Here is a 15,686-nt window from a genome sequence, read left to right on the forward strand (position 1 = left end):
AATAAGAATAATAACAATGAGTTGTGCCTGCCTGGATGATATATTTGCTTGTCAATGAAAATGAAACAGACTGGTCAAAAAATAGATACCTAATGGCCATCACAATCCAGTTAGGCAGGAGGAATACTATAATAATCTATAGCATAGAGAGAGGCTATAATTTGCAAGAGTTACATTTGTACATTTCAAAGTACCTAATGGAAGATGTTGAATGCCCTTAGAATTAAGAAATTATAAATACTGGAAAAGTTAGTTACCCAAAATTAACCATTTTAATATATATATATATGTTTGAAATGTCATAGTACATAGTATACATGTGTATGATCACTATGTATTTGAAGTTTTTCCATGGTTCTTCTTACTTTATGCCTACTTTTACTTTACTTTTATTTAATATTTATTTAAGATTTCACTATCATATTCTTTTCAATAATCAAAGCTCCATAAGGCTAGGGATTTTGCTTTATTAACAAATGCATTCCAAGCTTATAGAATAGAGTCTGTTACATAAGAGATGTTCTGTAAATATTTAATAAACTAATAATTGATAAAATATGTCACATATAATTACTTGAGACTTTTCTAATGAAGTTTCTATTTGAATATAATTCAGGTGTTATCAATTCTATACTCGAATAACTTACACAGATATTATTTTTCAGTCCTTGCTCTGTCTTCTGGAAAAGGAAAGATGTTGATGTTTCCATCTAATGACAGAAATTACTCTGAAATAGTGGAATACGGTTTTGTTTCTTAAGGAATAAAGAAAAAAAACTATTATAAGCCAAGTCTCCTATACTTAATCAGTTAGTATTACTTTACCTCATTCTTCTGACCCAATCCATGCCAGCAAGGATTAAAGTCAGTATTAGGAACTTCCCATGAACAAAGTAAAATATATTACATTTCTTCTGGAAGCAAATCAGATAAACAAAACATAGAAAATACATACAGCTTCCAAATTTCAGTGGGCAGGCATGCACATCCATGGGGAAATCTTCCAAATGCATAGGACATTCAGCATGTATTGTTAACCTAAAAGAAGAGAAAACAGAAAATGAAATACAGCAAAGAGAAATGTTATTAAACATAAAGCTCAGTTCCAACTCAACAGCAGTGGAGTACTCCTAAGAATACCATGGGGTTGTTCTTGTTTATTTTCACTGACAGTGAAGTCTGTATGCTAACAAACAGTGGATTAAGTGATCGAGGAGCTATTCAAAGCAGCAACTCATGTTGCTTGCTTTTAGTTACAACTGATGTGAATACTACATGTGTCATAACTAACAGAAAAAACATTAACCCACTGCTGTAGGAGAACATACATGTGTACACACACACACACACACACAAAATACTATTCCAAAATAAATACAAAGGTAATGAATGGAATCAAAAATCTAAAGGTCAAATCTGAAGAACTTTCAACAAAAGCATAAATAGGAAGGCTCATGCTTAAATCTGTCTGTGGAAATATTGGTGGGGTATAATTTGTCATATTACCTGTTCATTTTCTTGCATTAGTCTATTAAAATAATCCATATCAATGTTTCCTGATGAATTCTTGCCAATCATATCATATATATATATATATATATATATATATATATATATATATATATAATCCCACACAGTAAATATTTAAGTTTGCTTGAGTTGCTTGGAATCTGGCAACAGTAGGTTATTTCTATCTAATGTTTATACATACTATGTATATAGAAAACAGCTTATGTCATGCTCATGATATTTTAATAAGCTGAGAAGCTGATCATCAATTAGAATTTTGTTTCTTCTCCCAAAACCTTCCTTCTTTACAGTAGCATTTTTGCTCTTGGCTTTATATCACCCAGAATTTCCTTGGGACAGTAATTCCTGCTTAACAGAATTTCAACTTATCACATATAGGAATTTGTCTTGTTTCATATCAAGGCAATAGAGAAAGGCATGTAAGGAATCCAGTACACAAGGTCTCCATTCATTACTCTTCCTAACCACAGTGCTATTATAACAGTGTCAGCTAGTACAATCTCAGCAGGTACTTATTGGCAGAACACTGTTGCTCTGTACTGCTCCAGTTTGGTTGAAACAAGTGAGATACCAGGAAACATTCATATATATAGTCAAATTAAAGATATCCATACATCTAGGAAAGTATGGGACCTCAATGTGTAATTATTACCATTACAAGGATTATTGGTTATAACTTGAGCTATTCATAGCATTTTACAGTTTCTGAAACACATTCACATGCAGTAATCCCATTCAAGTCCACTAACACTTTCTGTCATAGAGAACTTGGTTGTCTGAAACAAAAGAGGATACTGAATCTATTTGACCCCTGCAGTGGCCCTGCAAGGAATATACTGGGTGTACCTTTATCATCTCTGTTTCAGAGATACAAATATCAAAAGTTTGTGTGATTTGATCAGAAACACACAACATGTAAGACTGGAACAAGTCTAAAGGTCTTGCTATATCAGCTACCTTCTGTAATTAGAGAGTAAATGGCTTCTCAGCCCCTGGGGAATGTATTAGTCACGTGACAGAAGCTTAATTTATCTGGAATTATTATTACCTTTGGATAAACATTTCCTATGTGTAAAGTAGTCGTGGGAAAACATGAAGAAAATATGCAAGAATAAGACAAGCATAGGACATAATTATTGCCCTCACAAGGATTACTTGTGTAGGAGGAGAAAAATAATACATACCCATTTGATGACCCCAGTAATAGTGGGCAGCTGTTGTGAACATTAGCATGGATATACTAATGGTATTTTCTTTTGCAGAAAAATCTTGAAGGGGTTATAATAGTATTATTCTAAAAACCACAGCCCCCCACACACAGCATAGCAGCATAGCCTGGCTAATGACAAACTCTGCCCACACATACACATGCTTTTTCTTCTTTGGTTAGGTGGGATGGGCAAGACATGGATAGAAAGGAAGATAAGAAAGTTATTATAGACCAGTTCTGTTCCTAATCAGAAATCACTACCTTTGCATCCTGCCTTTATAATCTATTTGTTGTGGCCTCATTCTCTACATCCCAAAGGCTGCTGGGTAGACATAAAATAATTTCCGTTTGACATTACTCATAAGAGGCAGTATCTTGGTAATAATAATGTACATGGAGAGAAGGAACACAATTTTCTTTATTAAATCCTCACGGAAACTTTTCAGTATTCAACATGAGGAGTCGGTTTCTCTGTGAAATATATTTCACTTGTGTTTTCTGTGAATTGTGAAGTCCCCATTAATGCTTTTAAAAAGTCAGGTTGGTGGGATATTACAGGCTTGTTTAAAAATTAAGATTTTTCTTCAAGACACAGGACAATGATTTTAAGTATCCAACTATAGAAACCTTTCTTGGACCATCAACTCCCAAATCATGACACAGAGATATATTATTAATCATGAATACTTGGCCTTAGCTTACGCTTGTTTCTGCCTAGAGTTTCTTCAACTTAAAATTAACCCATTTCTATTCATCTAGGTGCTTCCCTGTGGTTCATTTACCTCATCTCCATACTGTCCCTCCTGCTTTCCTGCTTCCTGTCTGTCTGTCTGGCCCTCGGGTAGCTGCCTAATCCCCAGCTGGTTGGCTCCTAGCTAGCTGTCTGGCTCCCCTTTTCTTTCTTCCCAACAGCCCTGCATATTCCACTTATGCCCAGCTATTGCCTGTTCAGCTTTTTGTAAGATCAATCAGGTGTCTTAGGCAGACAATTTGAAACAGCAACACAGCTTTACATAGTTAAACAAATGCAGCATAAACAAATGAAACACATCTTTACATAGCTAAACACTTATTCTGCAACATGAACAAATGCAACATGTCTGAGTTAAACAAATATTCTATTCCACAAAATCCCAGGGAATAGAACTGCAGGAGTCCTAGTCATCATATGGTTCCAACCTTTTGCTGCTTAAATAGCACACTGAAAATGAGAGCCATGTAGGTATTTGATAAAGGGTACACATCTAGATGTGCTTACTGTCTAGGAGGAATTTGAAAAATGTATACATCCAGTCCTGGAACAACCCATAAAGTTCTTTGAAAGGTGTAGAGAAAATGAAAGAATTATTTTGTTCAAGGCCACCATAGAAGACTTTATGAGAACAGGATCAACCAGGATGAAACTGAAATGGTAAACAAGGTGAAGTAAAGGATGGCATTGTAAAGAACAGTATATATGCTAGGATAAAAACCACAACTCTTAGAGCTCTGTTAAACCTTATGGTATTTTTGCTGCAGTTTTTTTCACTTTCCATGTACATTTCTTCCTTAAATATTTGTTTTTTAAGAACTGCATACATGAGTACTGTACTTACCTCACTTCTACCCCTATTTCAAACTCCTTTAACACCTCCTGTGTCTCTCCAACTACTTCTCAAATTTGTTCTTTTCTTTAGTTGTTATTATTATTACTATACACACATACATACATTTATTTATTTAAACAACTCTTCTCCAAGAATGAGTCTACTAATAGATTATTCAGTTCTAAACACATATACATATGAGCAACACTATATAATTCAGCAGTTTGTATTTGGTACAGGTTTTTAATAGACTTTTGGGGAAAAAGATCAGAGACTCCTGAAAGTACAATACTAATATCATAGAATTTCTGTCATGATCCAGGGTTTTGGTTGCTTTGATTGCTATGTAAATACCAAGTAGTAAAGAAGAGATAATCTGGGAGACACTTTACTTTATGGGAGGTAGATGCAGATCGGAATCCAAAGCCTTTTAAAGTTAAAGCATGCATGGGTATGCCCACACAGCCTGCCACATTGTAATAATGTCCACATTTTACTTGCATTGTGCCACTCTGGTTCTTTCTCGCCCAATACTTTGCTTTGGGAAGGTTTTGTTGGTTTGTTTTTGTTTTGTTTCTTTGTTTAGTTTTATTTTTTAAGCCACCATAGTAATAAGTCTATGTTGCATTACTGTCATGGCCTCCTAACTTACTGCTGTTAAAAGAAGATTCTCTATACTCCCTGCTTTATTCAGAATCAAAGTCTCTGTCCACTCAGAGACATAGAATGATCCTCCCTTGTTTCCCTCTGGTTTATTTTCTTGGGTTACTTGGGTCTGGCCCTTTCCAGAGTCTTTGATTCCATGGCTGTTGTGTTCTGTGTGACCAGAAAGTTCCACTTTCCAATATCTGGATGACTAATTTTACTTTATTTTTTTCTTTTACCATTTTGACTTTATTTAGTATAGGCTACATTTCACCTAGATATTAGCCACTCAAGCAAGGTGACAGTCTAACTGAAAAGAATGATGAGTGCAATCTGATGTAGAGTTCTTTGTTTCTCTGTACTCAGAGTGGTAGAGCTGAATCTTAAGGTAAATTGATTCCCATCTTCCTGAGGAAACTTTACTCTGATTTCCATGGCAAATCAGTTTGCACTCCCACCAGCAATAGAGGAGTGTTCTCCTTTCTCCACATTCTCCCAAGCATGAACTGTCACTTGTTTTATTGATATTAACCATTACAGCAGGTGTAAAATGAAATCTCAAGCAGTTTTGATTTGCATTTCCCTGATGACTAAGGATGTTGGACATTTCTTTAAGTGCTCACCAGCCATCTGATTTTCCTCTTTTGAGAAATCTCTGTTTAGGTCTATAACTAATTTTTAAAATATTTATTTATTTATTTATTTATTTATTTTACACCTTGGCTACAGTTCTCTCTCCCTTCTTTCCTCCCAGTCCTTCCCCTACTTTCCCTTCCTCCCCATATCCATTCATTCTCTATCTCTATTCAGAAAAGGGCAAGCCTCCCATGGATATAAAAAAATGTGGCATATCAAGTTGCAGCAAATCACCTCTCCTTGTTTCAAGGCTTGACAAGGCAACAAAGTATGACAAATAGTGTCCCAAAATTCAGCAAAAGAGTCAGACACAGCCCCTGCTCCCAAAGAAGACCATTTTGAACTTGGGTTATTTGCTTTCTTGAGATCTAGCTTTTCAGTTCTTTAAATATTTTGGATATTAGCCCTCTATTGCATGGGTAGTGAGTAAAAATCTTTTCCTATTCTGTAGGCTAAATGATGGTGTTCTGTTAAAGAATTTATCTGCTATGCTATTTCACACTTTCTCTTCTATCAGGTCCAGTGTCTCTGGTTTAGCATTGAGGTCTTTGATCCATTTGGAGTTGAGTTTTGTGCAGGGTAAGTATGGATTTATTTGGATTATTCTACATAAAGCTATGCAGTTTGGTCAGTACCAGTGTGTAATCCCAGTTTCTTGATTGAAAAAATCAGGTGTCCATATGTGTGTGCATTGATGTCTAAGTCTTCAATATGATTTCATTGATGTTCAGGTTTGTTATCTTGACAAATGTCATACTGTTGTGCTGTTTGTATTACTATAGCTCTGTAGTGCTACTTGGAATCAGGGATGGTGATCCCTACAGCAGTTCTTTTTTTTGGGGGGGTTAGTTATCTGAAAAAGCCCACTACACCATACACTTACTCATCATAATGGCATTCACCCACCTGCCGGGCAGGCCTGTGGATGGATGCCTTCAAGTAGCCAGGACCACAAGGACCCAGGCTGGCCCATGGGTGTTTTTCAATTGCCTGAGCCATGTAGCATCAGGTGGGCCTGTGGATTCAAAGTAATTTCCTATATCATATAAGATCATAGTAGAGTAAAATGGTAGAATAAAACTAGAAAAAAAGAAATTATGGAAACCATAATCTAGTCCAGGCCTTCATAATAACTCAAATAATGAATAATAACTTGAATAATCAAACATTTACAAAAGATATTATTTTATTTCTTAATGTAAAAATTTGATAGCATTCGTAGCTAAATATTATTGCAATAAAACTTAGCAATTATCTCAATATGAACAGCATTGAAATTTCTTAAGATTAAATATTACTTTGAAAAAGTGGATCATTAACTAAGGCTTAAAATGGCTTGTAGTCATGTGGGCTTTAATACATTTATACATTCTTTTTATTTAATTTATTATTTTACATGTCATTTTGTTTTCTTTGTTTTTTGTTTGTTTGTTTTTTTTGGGGGGGTTTTTTGTTTTGTTATTTTGCTGATTCAAGACATGCATTGCCTTCAGATAATATAAAACATAAATGTTAATAATGTCCAGTTTACTTTCAATGTTTAATAAAATTGGTATGATTCCTAAAAGAAAAAAAAAACTAGAAAAAACAAGAGAAATTACAGAAACCACACATATTTATGACTGACCAGTATACTCTTTTTAAAAATAGTATATTTAACTTTACCTTACACACATTGGTGTGAAGGTATCAGATCCCCTGGAACTGGAGCTACAAACAGCTGTGAGCTGCCATGTGGGTGCTGGGAATTGAACCTGCGTCATCTGGGAGAACAGTCACTGCCCTCAACCTCTGAGCCATCTCTCAAGCATGAACAATACATTCTTTCTTTATTTTATTATTAGTTTTTTAGTTTTTATTTTTATTTTACATATTGATCCCAGTTCCCTCTCCCTCCCTCCCTCTTTCCCTCTCTCTCCCCCTCACATGCACCCGATCACCCTCCCCTCCCATCCCCTCCCCCACTCCACATGTAGGGCAATGCCATCTAGGAGAGGTCATGTAAATCTGTCAAGTCATTTGGAGTAGGAACTAGGCCCTCCCTCCTGATTCTAGGTTAAGGGAGTGTCCCTCCATGGGGGATGTGGCTAAAGCAGTTATTTATTATTCAAGATTGTTGGATTATTTCAGCATGGGAAATCTTTCCATCTTCTGATATCTTCTTCAATTTCTTTCTCTAAGTAGTAAATTATCTTAATTTCCTCTATTATCAATCAGAATCTATTTTATAGAATCTCAGAGATAGAAAACTCTGAAAGAAAGCATTTATTTTAATTCCCTCACTGATTTTATAAGTGAGATAATGAAATGTAAGAAAGTTGTCCAAAACTATCTAACATATCAGATTTCTGACTCAGTGCTGTATTCAGAACATTATTGTTAATCATCTATCCTTTAAACTGTGAATATGCATTAGGGGCTTGTATGTTCCCAACTTAGAGTTTACATTTGGCTATGGGAAGGAGAAATGGATAAAATAGTTTGAGTTAATTATACTGTATACTAAACGATGCTATATCCTAGGAAGAAGTAAAAAGACTAAGAAACAAAGTAAGGAATATGAATTAAAATTCCCATAGATAGGGTATTTTAGGGGACAGTAGTATTGAGTAGGTGCCACCTAAATAAGAAATGGAGGAAATAAACAGTAAAAGTAGGAACAGTAGCAAATTCAGTGGCTTTTGGGCAGAACTAAGTCTCTTTGCTTCAAGAAATGGTAAGGAAGTTTCTACAGATACATTGCAGAGATTGAAGAGAGAGATTAATAGAATATCCATTCTGAGAAGAAAGTGTGGGGCATGGGTTGGATCATGTAATGACATCTTGGATGTTTGGTTTTCACCGGATGAAATACGAATGCATTGTAAGAGGTTTAGTATAAATGTGACTTGATTTCCCTAACGGTTTAGGATCACTCTGGTAGCTATGCAAAGAATAAATTAAACTAAGACAAGGGCAAAAGAAAGGCGGTGAAGTTCAATACCCATCATGATATTTAAAACTCTCAAAACCTGGGAATAAAAAGGCAATTTTCTCAAGTGATAAATGGCACTTACAAAAAAAAAAAAAAAAATCCATCATTGCACTTAATAGCAAGAGACTAAATTGCTCAGCCTGAAGCTTGGAAAAATCTGTCTGCTCATTTTTGTTCACTTTTTATTAGATATTTTAGCAATTCCAACAAGGAAAGATCTGTGGGTGTGGGTTTTCCACTGGTGATAACTATTCAACTGTAAATATATTAAAATATTACTTAATCACGCACTTTAAGAGACTGAATTGCCTGACATATAAATTGTGTTTTAAGAAATCTATCTAAAAATTATAGAGTGTAAACAACTGGAGATTAAAATTGGAAAATAAAAATCAAAAGTGACTTTATTTGAGGTGACATGCACATACATTCTGAGTATATCATTAAGATGTCACTCTTACCAAACTGCTCTAGGAATTCAAGAAAAAGAAACCAAAATAGTGAAATGATAAATGCTGGTGAGGAGGTATAAAAAAGTGAAATTCTGATCTACTGTCGGAAGAACATAAGTTAGTACATCCATTATCATAAACAGTGTGGATGTTCTTTCAAAAACTATAAATATAACTACTATATGAGTCATCGATACCTGTTCTGAATATTCAGCTTTAAAAAAAATGAAAGCAGCACACCAAAGAGATATCTGCATATGCATTTGGTGCTTTATCAAAACACTAGTGACAATATCCAAGTTACAGAATCAAGTTTAGGTATCCACAAATGGAAAAAAGTATAAGCAAAACACACAATGGAGTACTATTCAATGACAAAAGAAGAATGATTTCATTTTCAGGAAAATGGGTAGAACTAGAGAACATCAAGTTAGGAAAAATAGGTCATACACAGAAAGACAAGTAACATGTGTTCTTCAATGTGTGGGGAAAACACAGGAAAGTAGAAGATTACTAGAGTTTGAGGAGGGTGTTATTTGTCTTTGCATCTATTTTTTAAGTGAGTACCATGATCTTTTATTAGCAAATGTTTGTGGTATGTTTGAAGCCAGGTGGTATAATGCCTTTACCTCTACTGTTTGTACTATTCAGGACAATCATACTAATTTGAATTTTAAGGGTGTGAAAAAATGCTATTGGTGTTTTGAAAAGTCTTTTGCTGAGTATATAGATTATTTTTTGGCTTTTCTTTTTTTATATTAACTTATTTTCTTATTTTTATTTTACATATTGATCCCAGTTCCCTCTCTCTCCCTCCCTCCTGCCCTCTTTTCCTCTCTCCCTCCCTCTAATGCCCCCAGACCACCTTCCCCTCCCACCCACCCCCACTCCACATGTAGGGTGATGACTTCTAGGAGGGGTCATCTAAATCTGTCAAGTCATTTGGAGTAGGCACTAGGACTTCCCTCCTGTCTCTAGGTTAAGGGAGCATTCCTCCATAGGGAATGTGCTCCCAAAGTCCTTTTTTGCTTCAGGAATACATCCTGGCTCCACTGTCTGAGGTCCCTTAGACAGTTCAGTCCTTCTGGCTGAGACCCATATTCTGGGAGTCTGAGTCAGTCCCATGCTGGATTCCCAGCTATCAGTCTGGTGGCCCGTTAGCTCCTCCTTATTCAGGTCAGCTGTCTCTATGTATATCTGCAGCCTGGTCTTGTCCTCTGTCTCTGCTTCTGGATTCCATTTCGGGTCAGTGTTTAGTTGTAGGTGTTTGCTTCTGCATCAGCTACTAGATGAGGTCTCCATGATAGTGGATAAGTTAGTTGTCAATCTCATTATCAGTGATGCTTAAAAATCACTTTGTTTTTTTTTTATTTAAATTAGAAACAATCTTGTTTTACATGTCAATCCCAGTCCTTCTCCCTCCCCTCCTCCCTTGCCCCCACCAACCCCTATTCTATCTCTTTCCTGCTCCCCAGGGAGGTTGAGGCCTTACATGGGGGATCTTCAAAGTCTTTGGCATCACTTGAGGCAAAGGTTAGGCCCTTCCCCATGTGTCTAGGCTGAGAGAGTATCTCTCTATGTGGAATGGGCTCCCAAAGTCCATTCTTACACTAGGGATACATACTGATCCACTACCAGAGGACCCACAGACTTCCCAGGCCTCATAACTAACACCCATGTTCAGTGGGTCTGTTTTGGTCCTATGCTGATTTCCCAGCTATCAAACTGAGGTCCATGAGCTCCCTCTTGTTCAGCTCAGCATTTTCTGTGGGTTTCTCTAGCCTTGTCTTGACCCCTTTGCTCATCATTCCTCCCTCTGTGCAACTGGATTCCAGGAGTTTGGCTTATAGTTCAGCTGTGGATTTTCTAATTCTGCTTCAATCAGCTACTAGATGAAGGCTCTAGGATGGCATATAAGGTACTCATAAATCTCATTATCACGGAAGGGCATTTAAGGTAGCCTCTCCACTATTGATTAGAGTGTTAGTTGGGATCATCCTTGTAGGTCTCTGGACATTTCCCTAGTTCCAGATTTCTCTTTAAAACTATAATGGCTCCCTCTATTATGGTATCTCTTTTCTTGCTCTCCTCTATTCTTCCCCCGACTCAATCTTCCTGGTCACTTATGTCCTCCCCCCATCCTCTTGAGTAGCACTTTTGCAATATTAATTATACTGAGTAGTAATTTTAGTTATATAAATTCTCCCAATCTATGAATAGGGGATATCTCAGTTGCTCTTTAAGATACACTGAAATCCCTAAGAGGTAGGCTCTAATGTCAATGAAGGAATGGAATTGCTAGTGAGGTGTGAGAAAGCAGACAAAGAGCAAAATCCCCCTTCTTCCATGGCCCTATATAGGCTTCCAGTAGAAGGCATGGGTCAAAATAGAGGTGGGTCTTTCCCCCTCAAAAGATTTATTTTAGAGGGGTCATCCTACCACAAAGATCCAGATTACAAATGGCTCTTCACACTTCAGATGGTCCAATTAAGTGAAAATCCCCTTAGAAGTGTGCCCAGATATTTTTGGGTTTTGGTTTCAGAAGTTATCTAGTTGACAATCATGAATAGCCATCACAGCACGTATATAATTCACCTCTTTGATTAAATGTATTCATAAATATTCTATTATATTGTAACAACACTGAATGAAGTACTTTTTTCAGTTACAAGGAGTTTATTGTTAAGGTATGAAAATATTGCTTTTTTTTACATTTATTTTCTATCTCACAAATTTAATGAAATGTTTTGTTAATGTTAGTTGTTGGTTGGTGTTGTATTTAAGATTTTTCTGAATATAATACCCTGTTGTCTAAAAATAGAGACAACGTGACCTTCTTCTTTAATATTTGGATGCCTTTTATGTTTTTCTTTTGCTAAATGGGTCTGATTATGTATTGCACTAGAAATGACAGGTGATTTTTGCTCATGGTTTGAGACAAGATATTATTTTTATTTCTTAAAATTCTTTCCTTTTTTAAGGCTTTTTGAGACAGGGTTTCTCTGTTTAGCAGCTTTGGCTGGTCACTCTGTAGACAAGGCTGACCTCAAACTCACAGAGATCTGCCTCCCATGTACTGAGGTTCAGGTATGTGCCACCACCACCTGGCCCTAAAATTCTTCCCTCCCCCCGGGGGCAGTAAACATTTATTTTAGCCCATAATCCCAAGTCATAGTAAATTAGGCAGATAAGATGTACATATAGAGCAATAAACTAAAACTGCTAGGATTAATTTTTAGCACAAATTGTTTAGGGCTGTGGGTCATGGAGAGGGTCTAATTTGAATTTGCACAAAAAACAAAACCTGGCACTTTCCAGTGCTCTGGAATCAGTAGCAGCACAGGACTTCAGGAAAGTTTACTTTTCCCTGAAGATGAGCAATGGGATGATTACTTTGTTATTACTTTCTCTGGAGAAACAGGAGGGAACAGTAAATTTCTGAGCCACAATTTTGGGTAATAAACCAGAATGAGAATTTTGAGAATCTTTTAGTGCAGGGTCAATTTAGATGATCACTTCTCTATCTTCCAGTGAGGTAAAACCAGGGCACACTTATTTTTTTCTGTCTATCAAGGCAGCTATGAATCAACAATTTTGAGTGTGTAGCAATTATATGCCCTTGAATATCTGGGAATGTCTTAGATGGAATGCTTTTGCCTGGGCCCTAAGCACTGACCAAGTGTCTGTCAATAAGGAGAATTGCAGGAAAGCAGATTTCTGCAGTTACATAGGAGAGGGAAAAAGGACCTGATAGTGGGAAACAGGTCTCACACATAGCTAAGGAAAGTAATCAGTAAACTCCAACTGCATGAGAGAAATTGCTTCCAGTAAATGATCAGATAGTAAATCCCAAGTTTTTTTTTTTTTTTCCAAGAAAGGAATAAGCTACACGTAGAGTTTACAGCAAGAAACAGCCTATTCATTCAAAACACTATAAAGCCAAATGCAACTTTTGTACTGGTATAATCTATCAAAACAATCCTTAATTCTTCTTAATTGCCTCATGATTTGGGGGTTGATGCATACATCTTGTCTCTTGAACTAGCCTGAATACTGTGGGTAAAACAAGAAGGAATTATCTTTGAAGTAGATAGAATAAGGCTAGACAATGAATCTGGTGGTGCCTTAATCTGGATTTCTAATTCGCCAGAACACTAGACAATAAATTGGACTGTCTATAAATTGCCAACAGCAACGTTTTTTTGTTCTAGCTGAGCCAGTTAATATCATGTTCATTTGCCCTTGGCCTATGTACAAGGATCCACTGGAAGATGAGGTTCTGGTCCTCATGTCTTGATAATAACTCTTGCCTTGATAAGCCATTTGCCATTTTCAGTACCTTTCTTATGCTACAACCTGTTGTGTTCATTATGCAGAATGATGTGGAACTAACTGCATTTTCATACCTTAAAATGTGCATGATTACATAATTTACATACTTTTTATTTAAACTATAAAATTAATATGAATGTAAATGAATGGATCAACTAGATTATAGTTGCTACAGGGGAAAAAAAAACATTTCAGTGATTCCTAGAATGTTGCTAAGTGGAGACACAAACTAAGTGAAACCCTAGAGAAAAAAAGTGTAAATGTCTTGGGATGACTAGAGTTCCAAAGACTAAATAATTTTGGTTCTACTTGTATACCCTGGCTGTTTGGCCAGGAGACAACCCTGCTAAATAGTAATGAACATAGGAATTTCCAGTTTAAACTCAACAGGATAAGAAGGTCTTTGGTGTTCAGTGTGAGCCCTACTGTAGACAATCTGCCAATAGGACTCTTGAAAGTGGAGCACTGTGTTCTGTGCTCGGAGAGATGTTATTTCTAAAATCTAAAGGATGGACAACACTATCTAGAAAGAGTTGGCAGGCTCCTGTCCTTTACACCACAATTACAGGATCCGGAATTTATGGTACAAAAGAAAGGATACTAAATCACTAATAGCCTTTATCGGTACAGGATGAGTCACTTGAAATATGCCCTCCCAAACACCCAAACCAATCAGTGCATTAGTCACCAGAATCCCTGTTGTCTGTAGACTAACCATTAAATCCTCAAGCTAGAGACAGGAGACAGTGCACAGGCAGGGAGGGCATCACCTTATCACTGATTGTAGCCTTCAGATGGAAAAAGTGAGCTCAACAATTACCTCAGAGATGTAACTCCATCCTTATTTTCTGACGTTTCTACTTTCCCTCACTCTCCATTCATCAACAAATACTTAAGATTTCACAGGAGAATCTGCATCCATCTTTGTTCCCTGCCTGAATACCTGATCTTCCTGTATACAATACTTCTTCTAATCTTTCATTGAATACTACCTATGCCATGATGCTTTCTTAATTTAATATGGACACCATGATTTCCTCCAGCTCCTAGAAAGCATAGAGCACTTTGTTCAAATATTACAATTTTTAACATAGGTTTCTAAGTGTCTGTTTGCCTGTCTTCTGACAGAGGATTTCAGTTTGTTATTACAACCTGTCCATGGCATACTTGTTGACATATAACAAGTCGTTTCTATGTGTCACTCGATATATGGGTGCACACAGCACACACCATCATTTGTGACTGACTGAAATTCCTACTATTTATTCTTTTTTTCCTCATTCTAAGCCTTCTCCAATCCCCAAATGAGTCACTCTATCTCTTCTATGTCCTTGTTGCTGTTTATTAGAGTAAAGCTCACTAAATGTGGCTCAGAGCATAAAGAACTGCAGGTAGAGACCCCTAGAGCAAAAGCAATTACAAAAAGGACTGTGTGAAAGAAAGCTATCAGGGCAACACTTGGTTGCCCTGATTACATTAAATCCTATACTATTGAATATGTTACACAAATGCTTTCCCTGGTTCCCAGTCATTTCACAGGCACTCTCAATAATGGAAACTCAAGTGCAATGTATTAGCATCTAAAGTAGGAAAAGAGGAGCATTTCTATTAAAGTTTAGGGGAGAAAATGCCAGGCATCATGGAGTTCTTAATATTCAAATGTTCCATCTTTAATCCATTCCAAGTACATTGGCAAAATCATACAATCAAAAAATGAAAGAAGGAATCATAATCTCAGCATGAAAGATAACCATCTCTCAGTTGGTTCAAAATATCACATTCCTCTTGATGAGAGCAGTGAGTGTTTCCTTTGTTTTTTCAGCTAAATATAGGACACTATCACTGCATAGCACAACACATAAAAGACACTTTGTACAATGTATTCTATTTGACAAATTCCAACTGTGTGAAAGCTCTCCTGGTTTCTAGATCTGCACTTCCCAATGCACCTCATCATTACAACTCATATTTATTACTTAAAAGTGATTCCCAAGTTCCTATGAGAGTGATCAGACTCTTTCTGGTATGTGACATAATTATTCCTGTGCTCACTTAACTACTGATTTGGACGCAGTTAAGAGATAAAACCCCACAAATTTACGTATGCTTAGGAGGCTCTTTGGGATCCCCTGGCCTGGAGACTGGGGGAAGGTCAACTGCCCCTTGTGAACCATCCAGAGTCTGCTGACATTGCTCTACAAGTCCCATCCCTACTCAGGGAGGAGATGTGGGGGGCCCTGTCTCAAGCTGCACTTCCACTTTCCCTCTCTGGGATCTCCTGGCCTGGGGAGTGTGAGCACATTTGCCCCAGAGTCTGCTGA

The 15,686-nt window shown here is 36.7% G+C and overlaps 1 protein-coding gene across 2 annotated transcripts in view; it reads right to left on the reverse strand.

Annotated features, from left to right (window-relative positions):
• Gabra3 (gamma-aminobutyric acid type A receptor subunit alpha3) overlaps window positions 1-15,686 on the reverse strand; it is a 179,433-nt gene that overhangs the window by 39,980 nt on the left and 123,767 nt on the right. For both annotated transcript variants that reach the window (XM_051178247.1, XM_051178249.1), the window contains one exon: window positions 956-1,038. In XM_051178247.1, coding sequence (XP_051034204.1) covers window positions 956-1,038 — 83 coding nt within the window. The remainder of the gene's footprint in view (window positions 1-955; window positions 1,039-15,686) is intronic.

This window comes from Phodopus roborovskii, unplaced genomic scaffold (genome assembly GCF_943737965.1).
Source record: "Phodopus roborovskii unplaced genomic scaffold, PHOROB, whole genome shotgun sequence".
NCBI classification, from domain to species: domain Eukaryota; kingdom Metazoa; phylum Chordata; class Mammalia; order Rodentia; family Cricetidae; genus Phodopus; species Phodopus roborovskii.